Source organism: Heptranchias perlo, chromosome 2, assembly GCF_035084215.1.
Source record: "Heptranchias perlo isolate sHepPer1 chromosome 2, sHepPer1.hap1, whole genome shotgun sequence".
In the NCBI taxonomy this organism is placed as follows: Eukaryota; Metazoa; Chordata; class Chondrichthyes; order Hexanchiformes; family Hexanchidae; genus Heptranchias; species Heptranchias perlo.
The window spans coordinates 31,499,678-31,521,284 of NC_090326.1; the positions used below are offsets into that span (position 1 = coordinate 31,499,678).

The 21,607-nt window shown below is 39.7% G+C and overlaps 1 protein-coding gene across 1 annotated transcript; it reads left to right on the forward strand.

The window, feature by feature from the left end:
* The first annotated feature begins 2,006 nt into the window (after positions 1-2,006).
* On the forward strand, positions 2,007-21,094 carry LOC137336642 (activity-dependent neuroprotector homeobox protein 2-like). The gene is made up of 4 exons (XM_068001675.1): positions 2,007-2,133; positions 12,000-12,118; positions 13,010-13,099; positions 14,284-21,094. The coding sequence occupies exons 2-4, from the start codon at positions 12,011-12,013 to the stop codon at positions 17,014-17,016; spliced, it is 2,931 nt and encodes a 976-aa protein (XP_067857776.1). The 5' UTR covers positions 2,007-2,133; positions 12,000-12,010; the 3' UTR covers positions 17,017-21,094.
* The last annotated feature ends 513 nt before the right edge of the window (positions 21,095-21,607 follow it).

A 21,607-nucleotide genomic window follows, 5' to 3' on the forward strand; every position in this document is an offset into this window, starting at 1 on the left:
TCTAACACCTCTGATGCACTCCTAGAGAAGTTACAATAAAAACCTTGGGGTTTCCGCACCCAGCCTCTAATTTTTCTCTTTCCCATCACAACCATTCTTGTCTATGTTATTGATATTAATATGGTAAGCGCTCCTCTGAAATTTCCTCTCCTCCATCTAAGCTGGAAATATGCTGCCCTGCACACTTATTTTCCTCCCAACATCCAGTTTTGAAATCAAGACTTATTGCACAGTCACCTACTCTATTTCATTCTTTCCCAGGACCTCAAAACTGTGGATCTCCCTCATCTCCCTCACCTTTTTCTTCATCGTTTGATTAGTAGGCTTTTAAAGCCTAAGGTCATTGTCAGGTAATCTTTACTTTCCGATTTACCTTGTCATCTTTTTAAAAACAATCACTGTCAACCTTGTTGGTGTTCTATACTATGGGTTGGCCGTCCAACTTTCTTTCTTAAAAGAAAGTGCCCAGAACTAGCAATTGGAATCTATCTGGCTCTTAATGACAAAGAACGGGCAACTAAAACACAAATGTAGAAGACACCACTGATTGGAGAAATGCAGCAATGCATGTATGATGCAAAACTGGAAAAAGTGCATTGCTGCATCACTATTCATGAGTTTCCAGGAGTTGTCTACTCACCTTTATTTTAACACTGAATCACTGTTTAGCCTATCCCTCTCCAAAAGAACTTGTTATGGTGTGCCTAATAGAAATCATATAACAAACAAACTCTAAGTTAATCCAAGGCCTCACAACTCTTGCTTGGCAACAAATTGCCCATCTCATCATTTGAAATTAAGGGTCAGAAGGTATGCTACAAATATTGTAACATACAAAGAGTTAAAACTTGTTCCAATACACACAAGTTGCTGATACCAACAGACAGAAAGCTGCCTGGTTTCAGAACTTGATGGAACAGAGGGTGCTGTAAAAGGCCCACCTGTCCAAACACCTGAAGGTGGGTAATCAGATATAAAGTAATTTGATGTCCACTAAAATCGTCCATTAATTTTGTTATTGTAATTAATTCCACTGAAAGACTGAGTAGATGTGTCTTAAGGTAGTCAGTTGACCAATGTACTTTTGCAAGTTGACAGAAGGGATGTATCCATCAACTAGACCACATTTTCTTTTTCAAATTACTTACTAACCAACTCAAACACATCTGCTCAAGGGGCAACAATTTAATGTCTTATTTTATTGAACTTTTGTTATATGACATTTGTTCAACAACTTTATTTTCTTATTTTCAGACTTGACCTAAAGTTTCCCCTTGATCTACTAAAGTTAATCAACCAACTTTACCCAAACTTGGTTGCTCAATTGTATATCTGGTGAAGTGAACCATCCAACGTTTGGCCTGCTATGCTATCTGACCAGAAACCACTTGATTTAGATATAATATATATGCACTGAGATCACCAATATTTAACCCCTTCTCAATCAATATTGCTATTATATAATGGAATACTTACAATAGCCTGTTCTAAGATAGACTATTAGCTACCTTCCAATCAATCACACATTCTGAGACTAACTATTAACTTACACAATTAGAAATAAACCTGACCTATTAATTTCCCTCTGTTACCCTCATTGAATAGTCTTTCTCCATTTATGGATTTTCCTTTCCCATTGGATGACATCTTACCAATGCATGTGCTGCACCATACTGACCCACCCCCTTATATGCAAATAAGGTCAAGTGTTAAATTTCTTCACGTGGTTATTGACTGCTGTCATCATGCAACGCCCCTCTAATATACGTCATTATGACGTATGCCCACAATTCTCGCGAGAATTTAAATTTTGGGCCCTATTACCCATCTTAAATTGACAAATTGCAATATTTGTGGAGAGTGGTTTATTCTGCAGTAATTTTCTTGAATTAAATTTCAGCAAATTGTTTGATGCTTGTTTTAATGTATGCATACGACTCTCTATTCCTATTGGTCAATTCATAGGTATGCAAATTATGTAATACGTCACTTCCGGGTGGAATCGAGCGCCATTTTGTGAAGAACGTTACGGTTCTGAAGTGAATTTGTGATAAAAGATAAGACATTAGAATTTCTCATTGAGCATTTGGCCGCGTGACAGCGAACAGCTGAAAGTTCGAAAACCGGGCTAAGGTTAGTCGAGTGAGGGAATTGGCGCGCAGCGTTTTGAGTGAAAGGGGCGGGGTATCTAGCTCCCTCTCTCAGCCCTGCCTGGTAGTGAGGGGGGCTGTAGTTGCGGGGCCGTTCGGTATCACTCCCTCCTCCTCCTCCTCCTCCTCCCTCCCTCCCCAAACTCACAAGGGTCACCTCCCGTTCCCCCAGCTGCAACTTTGGTACGAATTGACTAAACTGGACACTTCAGCTCAGCTGCGTGTGAACTGAGCTGTGTTTTTTTTTTGCTCTCTGCATTGCATACCCGTTGCATGCATGTAAATAAGCATCGGCCAACAGGTGAGCGAGTCAGTGCATCCCGGCGGCTGCCCCGCCTCGCCTGCTGCCCTGGTACCTGTGCGTGAGGCGGGAGGGACGACGGCGGCGGCGGCACCTGGGGCGCGCCCGCTCCTCCCTGCAGCGCTTGTGTGTGTGTGTTTTTTTTTCTTAACGCGTTCAACTTGGTAAACCGTTGGATGACAACCTGAGAGGCTGGGGAAAGATTTTTTTTTTCCCTCGCAAGCCAAACTACCGGCATGAACTGCAGCTGTGGGAGGAGGATCCCAACATTAATAAGTATCTGAAGATTGTATCGAACACTTTTTAAAGAAAAAGTAAATTCAATATGTACTTTTTCTATATGATATTTGGGACACTTTTTTTGCGATGTAGATTTTTGCGAAATCGCAGGCAAAATATAAATTAATTGCATGCAATCACATTTAATAAAATGTGGAAAAAAATATACGTTCACTTTTAAGTATCTTTTAGGAGTTCGCGTGTTTTTCTGCCATGTATTTGATTTATTGCAATCATTGGAGTTGATTTGGTGTACTCATTTCTTGCATTCATAAGCAATATACTGTAAAGCACTGTAGTAGGAATACGGGAGAACTTGGATTTATATGTACACTATTGATAAAACATTGTATACAGCAAGAATACTTGTAGTGTTATATGTTCCACGCGACAGAAGACTAACTTATTTGTTTGATCGAGGTTTTTGAATCATTTGTATTGGCGGATAGGTAATAGTCAACAGTGTGAACACGCCTTAAATATCCTATGAAACACAGCGCTAGTCAAGATTGAACCAGATTGGTTCCAAGTGCCATGCTGATTTTTTTTTACTCCCCAATGGATTAATCATAAAGTAGCAATCTGGATGGGAAAACATTCATTGAATCCTGTATTAACTTATAGCCAAGATCACGAGTATAGGCAACCATAACTGCTTAAGGAGCATTATGTACCTAAAAGTTTTTTTTAAGATCAGTATAATTTCTAAATCCAGTTTAATTTATCCTCATCCCTTTCCAGTCTTACTGGCTCCAGCGAACCATCTGATCAACTGTTTTCATTGTGTGTGACGGGGCTCTTAGCAAATGCCAGTGAAGGCAAACCACGTGGGGGAGGGGTGGGTCCATGGCAACCACGTGACTGTTTCCGTGGTAACGGTAGCTCGCTGGTTTCTGAGTGGTCTGATTGGTTTGTGGAAACAAGGTGATTGGAAAATCTCATCTGTCAGTGGGCGCGCTGAAGTTTATTGGCTCGTTGTAATCACGTGACAATAAATTACATCACAAAGGCAATGACGTCACGGCAGCTTCAATTGATGTCTTTAGCCATTGGATGTAAAACCTGTTACATAGAATTACATAAGCACAGAAACAGGCCATTCGGCCCGACAGGTCTCTGCTCCTCCCCTCACCCTACTTCATCCAACCCTGTCAGCATAACCTATTCTTTTCTCCCTCATATATTTATCTAGCTGCCTCTTAAATGTATCAGTGCTATTCACCACAACAATCCCATGTGGTAGCAAGTTCCAGATTCCAACCACTCTCTGGGTAAAGAAGTTTCTCCTGAATTTATTTTTGGATTTGTTAGTGACTATCTTTTATTTATGGCCCCTATATTTTGGATTCCCCCACAAATGGAAACATCTTCTCTACGCCTACCCTATCAAACCCCTTCATTATCTTAAAGACTTCCAGCAGGTCACTCCCTCAGTCTTTTCTAGAGAAAAGATGCTTAGCCTGTTCAGTCTTTCCTGATAATTATAACACCTCAGTTCTGGTATCATCCTTGTAAATCTTTTTTGCACCTACTCCAATGCCTTTATTGTAGTATGGAGACTAGAACTATGCACAGGGTAATATTACCAGGGTCATGGATTGGAAGGGTGCACCAATTTCTTACAATTGAGATATGTCATACAGGAAAGTATGCAATAGAATAACATGGTACATTGCATATAATACAATAAATATATACATTATATTAAAAAAAACCTTCAAGCAACTCCATGGGTGATCACTAACTTTTTTTTAAAAGCCTAGGTATTGTACACCAGCCTTGTTCTCCATTTACCTAGTCCAGTGGTTTTCAAATGTTTGTAGTTAGGCCCATGACCTAGGGAGACCACCTGCAACTATTTATCCTTTCTTGGGGGCCCTCTGCAACTACTGACATGTTCATAGAGACCCCTGGCCTAACTTTCAAATAGTATCAGCTATCCAAAGGAATGCAGTGCATCATAGCAGGAAAAAAACTTGTCTAGAGTAACCTGTTGCTAAGCCAACACATAGAGAATTAATGACCTCTAGTGTCCAGTGACATGACCAATCTATTACTCTACCAAACGTTGCTGGAAAACAAGGTGCAGTTGGGTGCAAATAAGCCTTTCTCCTGCTGCCCACCCCATTGGTCAGTGTTCAAAATGTGTGCAGTGACAGTGGTGCAATTCCTCTTGCAACTTTTTAAAATTAGCACATCAATACAAATCAAGATCTGTTTATTCAGTGTGTAGGTCATTCTGACTCTTTGCTGTCAAAGTATCTTAATGATCGGCTTAGTTATGATACTTTAGCATTCAACTTCCAACTTGAGACCTGCAATCAAATTCTACTTTTTGACTCACTTTTTGCATATTGGCTTTCCCTCAGTAGTATTTCAGTCTCAACTACTGTCTGAATGAGGGATGGAAAATCAGGTAGGATTCTTTTTTACAAATTCAAACAAAACTACTCATGTAGGCACTGCTGCACAGTACGTATAGGCAGCACTGCAAGGCGCAAGTACTTCAAGCTGCGTCTCTATTGCTTTGAGGTGATCTCTGCCTCAGCCAGAAACAGGTCCACCTCTCGCTTGAAGGAATTCAGCGAATCGGCGTGAGCCAGCAGCCTGTGCCAGAGGTCCGCTATTCTGTTGGGGGGGAAAAGAACCACATCCTGACATCTAACCTAGATCTGGCCTTGTGTAAATTGTGACCTCTTGTCCTCCCTAACCTATTTAAATGAAAACAATCTTAACTCGAACACCATCTATTCCCTTCGTCATCTTATGAATCTCAATCAGATCACTCCCAAGTCTACGCTTCTCTAAAGAATAGAATCCTAAATCTTCTAGCTTATCTTGATAACTAAAATGCTTCAAACTGGGAATTAATCTAATGGCCCTCTTCTGCACTCTTTCCGAAGCCTCAACATCACCCACTGTGAGGAGAGCAAAACTGGACACCGTATTCTAACTGAGGCCTGACCAAGGTCTTCTACAAGGACAAAATAATGTTTTGTCTTATAATCAGTTGTCTTATAAATACACCCCAACACCCTATTCACTCGAGCAATGCTGTGAAGCGATAGCTAATGAACCTTTAGAGATCTGTGCACTAAAACACCCAGATCACTTTCCTTCTCCACCTCCTATAATGCTTTTCCCTGAAGGGTGTATGTATGTTCAGAATTCACCCTGCCACATGCATAACACTGCACTGTTCCAAGTCAAAACATCATTTGCCAGTCACAAGCCCAATTCCTCAACGCATCAAGATCCGTCTGAAGCAGTCGAGCATCGTCTACAGTTCTGACACACACTCAAATCTTAGTATCATCTGCAATAATAAAAAAAGTAGTAAAGACTGATCCCTGCAGGACACCATTGGTGACTGGTCTCCAAACAGATCCAAATCCATCAATAACTACATTCTTTCTACGGCCTTCCAGTCAGTTCTCAGTCCATTAATACCGGAGGCTTCGATCTTGTACAGAAGCCTCTTGTGTGGTACCTTGTCAAAGCTTTTTGGAAGTCTAAATAAACAATATCTACTGGGCTTCCCTCATCCAACATCTTGGTGACCTCTTCAAAAAAAATACAATTAAATTTGGAAGAAATGACCTTTTTTTGGAAGCCATGTTGGGTGTCCCTAACATGTCATCCTCTGTCTTAAGTAATCCCTTGTATTCATTATAGCTTAATTGAATCAAAATGAAATTCAATTTTGATGGATACCAGTTGAGCAGTTTTGGAATGATCTATTTCTGGATTAATGTCTGACCAATACCTGTATTTTTCACACTAATCTTGAAAGAATCAGACTGAGCTTTCAGTGGATTTCCTCTTTAATCAGTCACTGTGTAAGAAACATGTGGAGTAACTGAGACAAGAACAATGTTTCCAGCAGCAATTCACATTCTAAAATAGAATTCAGAGCACCAGGGATTCAGAAGATGATGATGGAGCTACCATTTAACGACAAATGTATTCTGCAGTTTTGCTTTAGTACCATTTGGGATTTAAGGAGTATTTATGCAGCACTTTCCCATGGGCGATTAACATGGGTAGCGTTGGGCTGATCGAAGAGTAGATTATCTGTAGAAGCAGTTACCTCAGTGGATTAAGCGGTCTTTTCTCACTTCATGCTTCTAATTATTAACACTTTTTTGTTAGTATAAAGGTTTGCAAGGACAGAGGGGTCATGGCTGGGTTTTTTGAAGAGGGTGGTGTTATAAGTGACTATGGCTTTAATTTAATCTATATTATGTATAACCTGTATTCATCTTTGCATGACTGTGCAAAATTTAATACTGGAACTACAATTACATTAAAGTCTGGGAGCCTATAACATTATGACTATAGAATATTGCGTGAGTCACAGGTGATTACAATTAGGAAAATTGGGGAATTATTTTTACAGCTCTAAAGCAGGATTATAAAGAAAGTAAGTTCTTATATTTTCATACTTGCAGCGTATTTGGATACATGCAAAATATTTGCTTTGCAGTAACCAGATTCCCTCTAGTTGCTAGGTAAGTTCCTGTTGCAGTGAGTGACAGCGTCTGGGGATAATTTTAACCTTATCCGCTCGGCGGGAAAATGACAGGATCGGATCGGCTACCCGTTTAATTTTACTTTCCATTGGCTTCAATGGATAGTAAAATCGGGTGGTGTGTAAAATGGGCAGCCGATCCGATCCCGTTTAATTTCCCACTGGTGGGTTAGGTTAAAATGACCCCCATGGTTAAAGTTCATATTGATGTGTAAAATTCTATTTGAATCTGTATGTTTGCAAGCCTTGAGTAAATTTCAGCGAGCAATGTAGTGTACATGGATGCAGCAAAATATTTGGGGAATTTTTACCCTAGATAAGGGTTTTTTGTTGCCTCTAGATAAGCTGGCGGATAAGTACGAGGTGTCCCTTGTACTCTTAAATCCAAATCCTTTGTGGTGAAGATCGCATCAGCAATTGCTCTTAATCATCATTACTTTTTTAAAAAATCAACAAAGACTTGGAGGGCAGTTTACATCAAAGCATACTTTTGGGGAATTTTTGAGAAGATATAAAATACCTATATTTTCTCACCAGGCACTGCAATGATACTTGTCCTGGGATTGAGAGCAACGTGCTCCTATCTGAGATTCTGACCACCTCCTTCTTATAACAGCTCAGATCAGGCACTCATCGGTGTGAGGGATTGCCCTCTACTAATATGGTGTCCTATTGGTGCTTCAATGCACTATGCTGCCACACAACAATCATTTCAGTCATCTCTTTTTAACTTTATTTTTTAATAATAAAGTAATACTGACTCCCTTCCCCCTGATGGCCCAGCAAGAGTTCGCACTCCTATTTGCTATCCAATAACCCCTGTTGAAAATGTTAATGTGTAGAAGTCAGGTGAGGATAAGGTCAGGCTCAGGTGTGGTTTCCCCCCCAACATTAAGTAGACTTCCAGTAGTCGCAGTCAAGGCTGACACGTGACTAATAGCCATTTGGGGAGTTATTGGATGGTGCCTGACATCATTGGAGCCATAACTCAACAAGGAATTGACATCAGCAGAGAGGTGAAAAGGGAGAAAATGCTGATAGTGAAATTCTTTGATTAAGATGATTGAATTCTAAAATTGCGAAAATAACTTGTATAATGAAACTGTCTTTAGATGAGCAGACTTTCAGCACCTTGCAGTTTGATTTTGATTTTCTGTTAGATTGATTTTTTTTTAAAAACCCTAATTGAGTATAAACCTTGAAAGGTTTCAGATCCCTTTGATGGTGTTTGACCTTAAATATGCTCAACTAGCAATGATACTAATTTTTGGAGGGTGCAGGGGATCACTGGGATCAATATTTTATTTAAAAATCTTGCTTCTGTGTGCATTTCCTGTCTGCAAACTCTTGTCACATTTTCCCATTATAAATTCCTATGTCCTTATTTCCTAATCAATTTTCCTATGTTAGCTTTCACTGCCAATGGCTTGTTGATGAACCAATTGAATAACACTTTTAAAAAAAATTCCTTTTTTCCTCAGTAACTGAAATTTCTAATGTCCAAAATAAGGTTTCAAACAAAAACTCAATAAATTACATATTTCACAATAATATGATTGAATTTATCTATTGAATTATTTTAATGCCTTCATTAAGTTTTTATTTGAAAGCCTCAGCCTTTCTTGCCATTACTTTGACTTGATATTTTTGCCCAAACCTGTGACTCTAAGCTGAATGTCGATTGTGTGGTCTGAGCATGAGCAATTTCCCAGGATGCATCAATACCATTTAATCAGCTGAACTGCTGGAATATTTTTCTGTACCTTCTAGCAGTTTCTGCTCGATTGTCTTTCAAAATTATTTGATTAAAATCTAAAAGTCAACTTTCAATAGCTTTATTAAAATAAAGTATATATTAAGTATTTAATTTTTTTACATATGCATGCCCATGAGTGAGGAGAAAAAATCATTACTGATTACACATAGTTTTTTGTGTTTTCTGTATTCTATATTTTCTTATCCTAATTGAGTTCCTTTAAATTTTGAAAGCATTAGGGGGCTGTACTGCAGCTTGGCTAGAGGCTCAGCTAGTTCTGGAGCACAAGTCTTCAGCACTACAGCTGGGATGTTGTCGGGACCCATTGCCTTTGCTGTATCCAGTGCACTCACCCGTTTCTTGATATCACGTGGAGTGAATCGAATTGGCTGAAGACTGGCTTCTGTGATGGTGGGGATATCGGGAGGAGGCAGAGATGAATCATTCACTCGGCACTTCTGGCTGAAGATGGTTGCAAACGCTTCAGCCTTGTCTTTTGCACTCATGTGCTGGACTCCGCCATCATTGAGGATGGGGATGTTTGCAGAGCCTCCTCCTCCCTTTAGTTGTTTAATTGTCCACCACCATTCACGACTGGATGTGGCAGGACTGCAGAGCTTTGATCTGATCCGTTGGTTGTGGAATCACTTAGCTCTGTCTATAGCATGTTGCTTCCACCGTTTAGCATGCATGTAGTCCTGAGTTGTAGCTTCACCAGGTTGGCACCTCATTTTTAGGTACGCCTGGTGCTGCTCCTGGCATGCTCTTCTGCACTCCTCATTGAACCAGGGTTGATCCCCTGGCTTGTTGGTAATGGTAGAGTGAGGAATATGCCAGGCCATGAGGTTACAGATTGTGCTGGAATACAATTCTGCTGCTGCTGATGGCCCACAACGCCTCATGGATGCCCAGTTTTGAGCTGCTAGATCTGTTCTGAATCAATCCCATTTAGCACGGTGTTAGTGCCACCCAACACGTTGGATGGTGTCCTCGGTGCGAAGACGGGACTTTGTCTCCACGAGGACTGTGCAGTGGTCACTCCGACCAATAATGGGCAGGGTGGATAAAGGGGAACCAATGGATGCAGTATATTTGGATTTCCAAAAGGCATCCGATAAGGTGCCACATAAAAGATTACTGCACGAGATAAGAGCTCATGGTGTTTGGGGTAATATACTGCCATGGATAGAGGATTGGCTAACTAACAGAAAACAAAGAGTCGGGATAAAAGGGTCATTTTTAAAATTCAAATATTATTTGAATGGAGAAATACTACAAAATGCAGCAGTACAGAGGGATCTGAGTGCCCTCGTACATGAAACACAAAAAGTCAACATACAGGTGCAGCAGGTAATCCAGAAGGCAAACGGAATATTGTCCTTTATTTCTAGGGGGATGGAGTATAAAAGCAGGGAATCATGCTACAACTGTACAGGGTGCTGGTGAGACCACACCTGGAATACTGCGTACAGTTCTGGTGCCCTTATTTAAGGAAGGACATACTTGCATTGGAGGCAGTTCAGAGAAGGTTCACTAGGTTAATTCCAGGTATGGAAGGGTTGTCTTATGAGGAAAGATTGAACAGGTTGGGTCTATACTCATTGGAGTTTAGAAGAATGAGAGGAAATCTTATTGAAACATGCAAAATTCTGAGGGGACTCGATCGGGTAGATGCTGAGAGGATGTTACCCCTCATGGGGGAATCTAAAACTAGGGGGCATAGTCTCAGAATAAGGGGTCGCCCGTTTAAGACGGAAATAAAGAGGAATTTCTTCTCCCAGAGGGTCGTGAATCTTTGGAATTCTTTACCCCAAAAAGCTGTGCAGGCTGAGTCATTGAATACATTCAAGGCTGAGTTAGACAAATTTTTGATCAGAAGGGAGTCGAAGGATATGGGGAAAAGGCGGGAAAGTGGAGTTGAGGTAAAAATCAGATCAGCCATGATCTCATTAAATGGCGGAGCAGGCTCGAGGGGCCGAATGGCCTACTCCTGCTCCTATCTCATCTGGTCACATGGATAGTTGGGGAAGAAGAGGGAGTGGAGGAGGAAAATAGGGTGAGGAGGTCTCTGGCCCCTCACTACCTGCCTTGGGCAGAACAAGTGGCGTGTAAGTGCATGGAGAGTTAATGGACAGATGATTGACAAGAGTAAGGGGGAGGGGAGCATATAGGGGTTAAGCAGTGGAAAGGATAAGGTTTAGGGGATTTGTGGCAAGTGAGAGGATGGAGGGAAGGGAGCTGCTGAGGCGGGCAGGCCACATTTTCTCCCTCAACCCCCACTGCAAAATACAGCTTGTAGCCCTTGGTGCCGTGCCAGCTGCCGTCTTTTCCGCCGCCCCCCCCCCCCATGCCACAACCATAGGAAAAGAACAAGTTATGGAAGTGAAAAGACCAGCTAGGAAGAGAGGGAGCCCCACACACATAGAAGAAGGGAGATAGAGAGAAACAGCCACATAAAGACACAATATCGGACAATGTGTAGAATGCCTAGGGGGATGCACTAGTAAGTTCTTTAACTTTGTGCTCATCACTGTGAAGGATGTCAGTGCTGGTGAATGAAACACTTCTGGTATTCGTTTTCTGTATAGAGTGCTCCCAAACTTGGTGCATGGACAGTTAGAGTATTTGTCACTGGCACAACAACGTACCTTAAACCCAACCTGAAGAGTACTGTACTGTACTGGTGTGATTTTAAAAAAAATTTCCAACACCAGTATTCTGAATGAAATTACCCACTGTTGCAAATTTGTGCTGTACCCTTGCACCTATTAATAATTAAACCAAGAGCGAATTCATTTAGGCCATTGCAATTATCTGCAGGTGTGCTTTCACCCTGTTAACCAGGCTGGATTGGGACCCACGTCTCAGAAGTGAGAATTATATAGTTCTAACTCAGTGTGCCAAGCAGCCCTGATTCCCTGTATAGATTAATATAATTGTTTAAATATTTTTACCTTGACCTGATTTCCTTTGTTTGTTCAGAAACAGTAAAAATGTATCAGCTTCCTGTTACCAAGCTGGATACCATCAGGAAATCCAGAAAGAAGGTGAAGAGGATCCTGTCTGATATTGGCCTGGAATACTGTAAAGAATTATTGGAGGTAAGTGGCAAGGTGTACTGGTAGAAACTAATAAAAGAAAAAAAGTAATTGTCTCGTCAAACAGCCGTGAAGTAAGTTTGCAATGTTGAAGTGAATTGTGCAAAAATAAAATGGAGGATGTTGTAAATCAAAAGAAATTTGATTTTGTGTCTTGCCCTAAGACACTGGCATGGTTCCAGTATGAATAATTCCAGGACTGCTAGTGAGTGGTACTTCAATAGATTGCATTGAAATAGACAAACCACTTTTCAGGTATTTTCAGCCCTTGCTGTAGTCCTAACTGGTGCGAATATCAGAGAACTGACCTCTGGCCTTTCTATTTTCGTGGACTGTGCCTCAGTGCTTCCGTGACATAGATGTAAATGTTTGTCTAGGCATCCTTTTTGTCTTTGATGTTTGAGTAAGTTATATATGTACATACAAGTGCTCAATTGCTAATATTGACTTCACACAGTAAAATGTATGCTTTAGTCTTCCAAAGCTGGTAAAGTGCTAATATTTTAAGCTTCAGGGAGGAGTGTCAAACTGATCAACAAATAACTTGGCTGGTGAAGTGGGGTGGAATTTCCACTTTTTTCTATTGCTGAGTGTGTCCATCTCCTGAAGTCCCCTGGCATTTGCTGTGCCTGTGTACTGACTGCTTATTTTTCTGTAGAATTGGAAAACTGTGTTTTGACAAACAGTACAAGTTAACAGATAACGTTTGCTTGCTGTATGCTGAGATCCATTTTGAGTTTTCTTAACTAGTCTGCTCCTTGATATATATATACTCTAGATTGAAATAGACCCTTCTTGCATGATGTTTATTACCTTTTGGAACACTTAACTGCAGCCATTTTTTTTTGTGAAAACGGCAATGCGCTACAAGTAAAAATGTTGGTATGCTTGCAGGAATTTAAAAGTCATCATCCAGGGGCATACTACATGAAGAACACATCATGGGCAGACTTTTCAATATGGCAACCAAGCAAAAAGTCAAAGGTAATCTGAGTATTTGCTTGAGGTATAATTAATGCGCTTGACAAACCCATGGATTGACTTTCCTAATATAATACAACTTTCGTGTTATATCGTGCCTGTAACGCAGAAAAAGTTGCACGTTGTTTACTGGGGCTTGGGAGAAGTTTAGTAAGTCTTGAGTCAGTCATCAAAGTTTATCCTCTTGATTGATACCACGTCATATTAAGTGAGCTCAAAAAATAAATGTACAATATGTGGTTTCTTAATTCTATTTAAATATGCAGCTTAAACCTTTCAGTGAAAGCAACTTTTGAAGATCTTGTGGGGTAGAAAGTGAGTCTTCTGGAAGCTGCAGAAGAAAGTCACTGTTCAAGAATGTTAGCTTGGATCTAACATTTGGATAGAGAAATACAAATAAGAGATTCCATGGTAGAAGATCTCATTGAAATAGTATCACTAAGCAATTTCCTCTGCTTTCTTTTTGGCTGCAAGTTGTTAGATAATTTTGAATTTGGGGGGGGTTTCAAAAATTATTTTTCTTGGCAATTTACTTCTCTCCCCTCCTTGTAAAGACTCCTTGTTTTGGGTTATAGTTTCATGGGTGCCAGTCAGCTCCTGCCAAGCGCCGTTATTCATTTGTGAGCCTTGATGGTCATAGGATATTCAGTACCGAAGCTCCATCCTGATGTGACTTTTTTTTAACATCCACTTCCAGCACTTCTTGCTGGATAGTGATCATTAGTGAAGGGATGAGACCAGGCTTCCCCCCACCCCCACCCCACCCCAACTCTAATTGAGATCCGAAAACAGTGCACTTCTGGGGTTTTCCTGCGCTTTATGGTGCTGAGGGAGTGCTGCATTATCAGAGGTGCCGTCTTTTGGATGAGATGTTAGACCAAGTCTGCCCTCTCAGGTGGATGTAAAAGATCCCATGGCGCTATTCGAAGAACAGGGGAGTTCTTCCGGTGTCCTAGCAAATAATTATCCCTCAACTAACACCTAAAAACAGATGATCTGATCATCTATTTCATTGTTTATGGGACCTTGCTGCGTGCAAATTGGCTGCCGCATTTCCTACATTACAACAGTGACTGCACTTCAAAAGTACTTAATTGGCTGTAAAGCATTTTGTGACGTTCTGAGGTCGTGAAAGGCGCTATATAAATGCAAGTCTTTCATTTCTAATGCATTTTTTTTGTTTGCAGGCCTACCGAGCAAAACCATATTGCTGCAGCCTGTGTGATTTTTCGACAAAATTTATTTCTGCTTACAAGAGTCACATGCGATGTTCCCATGAGGATGAAATGGATATGGAAATGATGGTTAGCTGTCCTAATTGCACATTTGTGTGTCATCACAAGAATATGAAGAAACATGTCAAAATATTCCATTCTGATTCTCGGAAAGTGCACAGCAATGCTAACCATGTAAATACAGATCAAATGAGGCAAATGCAACCCAAGGTCTTTCAGGGCAAAATGTCAAACCTGGTCCAGCCGGTTTATTTTTGCAGAGTCTGTTCATACAAAGATGTATCGTTGTATGCCATAAAGAAACATGTTTTTCTATCACACTTTAGCAATTTAGTAAATACCTACATTGGTCAGGTAGAGGAACAGGTAGTACTTTCTGTATATAAGTATTTTTGTAAAGGATGCCAAATGAAAATGGTCACCTATGATGCCTTACTATATCACATTCTGGATAGACATAAGGAAGTAGAAGGTCCGGTAAAAGCTACAGTTGGACATGTAACGGAGCTGAGACCTAGGCTACACATTGCTCCTAAGCCTCAGGTAAGCAAGGCTTCTCTGCCAGTGCCTCCCAGTATGAGATCAAAAGTATCATCACCTAATGCCAGACTAACTGGGCCTGTGGTTTCTTGTGTGAAGCCGACTGTATCGGCACCCAATGTTAGACCAATTGGACCAGTGCTTTCATGTGTGAAACCAACTGTATCAACAGCCAATATCAAACCACCTGGATCAGCAACTTCCTGTGTGAGATCACCTGTAACAGCACCTGTGCAACAAGCTGTTAATGTATTGGCACTTCCTCACAATATTAAACCAGTAACTTTGGGATCATTAAGGCCAAATATGAATGCTTTCCCTTTACAAAACAATGTCATTCCAGTAGCTGTACCCACAACTGGTCCAGGAGGTGCTCCAAAACCAGCACATGTTAACCTTGTGCCTGCTACTTTTCAGGTAGGCCAGAATAACCTTACAATCCAAGCAGTAGGTTCAGTCCTTCCTCAGGCGTTTTTGATGTCACAAGGATTGACCATGGAACACACAGCAAGAACCAGTATTCCAGGAAATGTCTTATCAGCCAGCTCACAGACTGTGAGACATTTAATCCAGAGCAGCAAACATGTCAATGGTGTACCTGCATACACTCTAACTCCAGTTCAGTTTTCTTTGCCTGTTTCTCCAGGTGGTATAACGGGGAACAAACCTGGGGTGATTTCTACAACACAAGTGCCACTTAATATTGCCCAAACGAATATAGTTACTTCTGTATCTCAACAACAAATGAAAGGATCCTCTGCTGTAATTTCAGTTGCATCTGCAGCAGTGGGGCAAAAGCAAAGTGCACCAGTGCCTGCAGTTGCTGTAGATTTGACTGCACAAAGTACCAAAGCTCAACAGTGGAAGAGTTGCTCAGTGTGCAGTGCTTTGCTGCCACTGAGTGCTTATGATAATCATGTTGCAACAGCACATAAATTTGAGGAACCTTCTGACAAACCTGAGAAGATTGTGGCCTGTGCTACTTACTTGCAGAGAGTGCGTGCTCACATAAGTAAGTGTCTTTTCTGTAGAAGCTACGTGGATAAAAATGTACTCATTTCCCACTTACTAATGCATGGCCTGACATGTTTGTTCTGCTCTTTGACTTTTCACGACCTAGCAAAATTTTCAGAACATGTGAAGTCCTTGCATGCTGGGCTGAGATTTGAAGCTGTTGAAAATGTTAAAGATGGAGTTTCAATTTCCAACCAAATAAATGGTGGCAGTTTTAACTTAACTATTAAATTGCCAGAAGCTAAAATGGGTCCTAATGATATTCACTTGACACTTATTCCAAACAAAATGTCTTCTCCTCATGCACCTTTAGTAATTGAGGTGTGCAGACAAAAGGAAGAAGAAATTAACGTGATACATTCTGTAACCGAAGAGCCCCATGACTCAAAATGTCCCTTTTGTTCAAAAGACTTTTCAAACTCAAAATATGAAAAGCACTTGCAAGAAAGTCACCATGTAGCATCCATGATTCACCCACTGCTGAAAATACCAGCTTTCAAGTGTATTCATTGTCTTGGTGTGTACACAGATAGCATGACGACTTCAACGATATCTCTCCATCTGTTACATTGTAGAGGCCTTAATAAACAGCAAAGTAACATTCTGCCAAAAAGTGTTATTCAGTCAAAGCGTGAGTTTCCAGAAAATGCCAAGACTGAACTGCTTTCAAATGGGGATAGAAAAGATTTGGCGTTGCCTCCTCCTAAACGAATGAAGGCTGATGTAATAGCAAGCAGTTATCAAGTCGTCTCTGCGGCACTGAATGACACTGCAAATGCTTCCCACTCTTCAGCATTACTGGACCCATCTACTGTCTTGGCGCTGGTTCCAAAAGACTTTGAGGATCGTTCCTATGAAGAAAGGAAGCTGTTCCTACTCGACTACTTTCACAAGCAACCGTACCCTAGCAATAAAGAGATTGAGATGTTATCTTCAATCTTGTGGCTGTGGAAGAGTGACGTCGCTCTTGTGTTCGGCAAAAAACAAAGTCTGTGCTTGAAAGCGATGAAGTACAAACCATCTGTGCTTTTGGGATTCAACATGTCTGAATTGAGAAAAGTAAAGCACAATCTAAAACTGGGTGAGATTTGTTCTGAAAAAAACTGCCACGGCTTGAACAAGCTTACATAAGCAGGATGCATTGTGCGGAGGCAATGACGTGGGTGGTCCACGGATTGGTTATGTGGCCTAAATACAGGGAGCCGTCTGTACTCCTAGACAATCAAAGTAGAAGAGTAAATGGTCAGACCATCATTTCGTTTTTAAGGGGAGGTGTGCCTTTCGGTTCCACGCTTTGGCTAATATTCTTCGTCGTTGGAAACTAGAGGCCAAGATTAACCTAAATGGAAAAGTTTAACTTGAATCCTGCTTAAAGCCAAAAATGTTATGTTTATTTAAAACCACTTAGTATGCTGTCTGGTTGTTGGGTGGTTTTCAGAAATATGTAACCTTGTATATAAAAGCAAGAAGGAATTTGTTGGTATTAAGCAACGATACATGATATGCTGTGCACCCAGTCTGTTACAGGATTGGATTAATGTACAACCCTGTGATCATTGCTCAACCAAATTTGCAAAGCAAACTTTTTTTTTGCCTTGCGATTTTTAATTTTTTTAAAAAGTTGGTTGATGTGGAAGTCTCCTTCCTCTGGAAAAATTGCTTTTAAGTGTTGTACACTGGAGGGTGAGAAAAATACTACAAATTTGGTCATATTTGATGCAAAGTTGCTTGTGGCATAGCCTTTTCTTTTGCCTCTTTGCTTTGCATAAGCATCACTTTGCTCATTTGATAGTTTCAGTAGTCGTTATGAGGACTTTAGATGCCGCCTCTTGCCTCGTTTTATCTGCTTTTCTCCGTCATAGTTTTGTACTTAACTCCACAATCACTAATCATCAGACCACTCACACTGCCCCATAATTAGTAAGCTGTAGCAATCATTTAATCCCGTAAACTAATTTTGTTTTCCAATCAATACAAAACATGAGTTCTATTACTGCAGACAATTGTTAGGTTTTGAGGTTATAATTTTAAATATGCTGTAATAAGGAGCACATTTTGAGAAATTTGCACCGATGATCAAAAGGAATCCTAGCATAGTTAATTAAAAGAGCAAAGTCTGTTGCATTGTGTTTTAAATTCTACTTTTTTGAATTTGTATTGTAAAGTATAAGCTTTTTTTCTCCCTTCTCCCGTTTAATTCTAATATATTAAACACTAACAACTTTTTTCAAAAACTGATTTGATACCTGCTACTCTACTGAACCTGCACTAGGTAGTAACCTAATAAATGTACAGGAATGGAGGAAATAAATAGCAAATGATTGCTGTGTCTGGTCTTCTAGAATGCACGTCTGAACATTTCAAAATTAATGGTTAGCTCGTTCAGGTAATGCTCAGGTGTGGTCTTGATTTCAGTTTGGATGCCCGAGAAGGATACATAATCCCAAATCTTGCTTTTAAATGCTGTCGGAAGTTGCAGTGTTTTTTTTTGAAGACTGCCACTGTGTTTTGTTCTTACATGTATATTGTCCCTGATCACAGGTGCAAGTATAAGGGCAAGAAAAATATGCCTGTGAGTTACCATTGGCTACAGCAAACTAATGAGGTGCAATTTACAGATAGCGAAAGCTCCATCCAAGACAATATAGCACTAACTTAAACAAATAACACTTCCCTCCACTGCCTTTTTTGTTAAGTTTCTGTCTGAAATCCTTTCCCTTCATTATTGCAAACCCTGGTTACTGTATGCTGGCTTTCTGTCAATGTAAATCTACAGATTTATTCTGTTTCCAAATTAACTGAATCTTGTGCTCCTATATAGTCTCAACAGTCTGCTTCTGCAAGGATTTTTTTTCAACAGAGAAATTGCATCTAGTAGTGTTCTATAAAGGTGAGCTTGGAATTACCACAAATACAGTCATTGCACATGGATTATTTTCCTTTCACAAGCCCTGCTAAGTTTGTAATCTTACCTCCTTGAGTTACGAGATTTGAAACTAGTTTTTGAGAAATACTCAATTCTTACTCTTCTGACTTTGTGTGTGACATGTTTTGTTTAAATCAACCTCTGATTCTGCTCAGCTTGAATTGTAAATTTCTAAATCCAATTAATTCTTGTAACCCTGATAGTTAAGCACTTGCTTTCTGACCAAGAGATGTTGCAAAGTTGTTTGTCATTATCACTTAAAGTTAGTGGTATTTATCAGCAATGTTGCTGAATGGATTACTTCATGTTTATGGGAGTACTCATTAATTTCTAGACCAAAAAACTGACTTGCTTTGTCTGGTTCGCTTCTCCTAGGCTGATTGTGAGTTGTTATTGGTGGTAGTAGTAGTAGTGGGGATCTTTGGGAGGAAAAGAAACAAAATATCCATCCCATTTTCTGATTTTAAAAGCACATCAAATGCTCTTTTAACCTCTTTAAATCACTTTATCCTTTTATATTCTCCATTTTTCATTATCTTTTTCTTTCCAAATAAATGCCTGTGAGCACTTCTTCATAAAGATATTCGAAAAGATTTTTTGACCAATGGCTTCCTATTTCATACAAATCATCTTACAAAAATGAACAAAAAAGATTGAGTTCAGAAGGGAAATGGAAAGAATTGGCATATGTAGTAGAGAAATATTGACCAGAATCTTAAATAGGTTCATTTTTATCTTTACATAAATATTAGATCAGCTCTCTTCTAGAGCATACCAAATCATTTTTATTTTCCTGCATCATTGACTTCCATTTCTTTCCCTTCCCCGCCAGCACTGCCTAGTAGAAAATGGGATCGATAATCCTGGGTATGAACCTATATCTTGCTGAGTCTTGACTTATCCCATTAGTTGAATCAACCTGATGCATAATTTCATCTTGTACCTTGCCATTTTTAGTTCAGGTAGGTTTTGTGGAGAGGTACAGGAGAGCAAAAGGAGAGGTGGTCAGCAAGGTATATAACAGCTGGAACACGAGCTATCAGTTGTGGACTATAATTCAAGATAGGGTATTAGCCAGCGGTAGAGAACATAAAGGGAAACCAAGAAAAGTGAGCATATTTGGGTTGACTATAATTAGTTGTATTTTGGTTTATAAATGACAAGTTTTTTAATTGTCCTTAATCACTAAAATTAGTAGTGGTCTACACTGAACTTTGACTTGGGCTATTCAATTAAAAAATGAATGCACTCAAACTCTTGTAGGTTCAGAAAAAGTTTTCAAAGTGAATCATTTGCTACACATACACTTGGCTTACTTTTAATTTAGCCTTTACGTTTACTCACTTTAATGCAGTTTCTTTCATGGTTGCATGGCTTTGTAACTTGATAATCTTGATGCCTTATTCCCTGCTTAGCAGTTTAAGCCCATATGTAACCTCCCTGAAACACACAATTAAATTGATATCTGTATGGAAGAGAAAATTACTGTGTACGTTGCACGGTAACATGGTAGGACCATGAATTTGGCTTGTTTACATACCCATTTATTTAAAAAAAATTAACTGTTTTGAACAAAGTGAGATTTAAGATATTTGCATTAGATTGGTCTGATGAAATGACTTGTTTTTACTTTGACTTATTTAAACACAGGATATCCATAAGGGATCTAAACAATGTTATCTTTCAGAATAGCAAAAGCCTCCTTAAATGTACTTGAGCAGTGGTGATGGTCAAGACCGAATGATTAATAGAATTTGTTTCCACACTGGTTTTGTTGCTTAAATAGACACGTTTGCATTTTTATAAAAGGTGCATATTACTGAGCATACGTGACATGTTCAATAATCTATCCATTTGCGTGCACCTCCAGCACTTGACTCGTAATACAAGCTGGTTAAACTGTCACTTGTTTTTACTTGTTGATGTCTGGTTTGTGGTTGTACACCATAGATGGTTTGTCCTAATTTGTTCGTATAGTTGATATATATTCAGTATGAAAAGGTGCTTGTGGTACATGCAGCTTCTGTGTTGTGTTGACAGGTTTTTTGTGCAGTTTGTTAAAGTGATGTAATTATTTGTACATAGTAATACAAAATACTTTTTTAAAGCATTTTCTGTATTTGTGCAGTGATTTGTTTTGTAAAGTGACCTTTTTTCCCAGGGTGGAAAACCTTTTTATGAAGTACTATGTTAGGGTTTTAATAACTCTGAAGGGGTTTTATGGCCTTTTTATATTCATTGTGAGTAGTTGAATTTTGCCTAAATACAAAATAAAAAAATTATAAGTGAAATTCCTTTTTGCATTTTCTTGTGGCTTGTGACCGAATCGTCAATATTTTCCCCCTTTTACAACCATTTCTTGCAATATGAAATAATTAATTGAAGGAGATAAGTTGAGCTGTTTCATCATTTCAGCTTCTAATTCATCTGCACCTCTGTGTGTAGTTTTTATAAGACCCCATGAAAGTGGGTCAGAGACCTATTGAATACCATGCATCGCGAGGCCACCTAGAATGCAGCAACATGCCATAGGAATTGCTGACAGTCAACCACAGCAATGTGGGCTGAGATCTTTCTTGGCTTCTGGGGAAACTAAGTACACAAATCAAACAATGCAACTTTAAAAGTGCTGTCGGCAATGAGTTGCTCAGCAGAACCTGTGTGTCTGAGTCTAGTGGGCTATTTATTTTAATACTTAAAGCATTCACTGTCTTCCTACTGTATTTTCTCAGTGCTCTTCGCTTGTTAAAGCATAGCGGATTCTGTGGTTGAATTTAAATGTACTAGCTGAAGACA

Coding starts and splice junctions, on each gene's coding strand:
- LOC137336642 (XM_068001675.1), top strand. CDS start 12,011: ATGTATCAGCTTCCTGTTACCAAGCTGGATACCATCAGGAAATCCAGA. Junction 12,119..13,009: donor ACTGTAAAGAATTATTGGAG/GTAAGTGGCAAG, acceptor GTATGCTTGCAG/GAATTTAAAAGTCATCATCC. Junction 13,100..14,283: donor AACCAAGCAAAAAGTCAAAG/GTAATCTGAGTA, acceptor TTTTGTTTGCAG/GCCTACCGAGCAAAACCATA.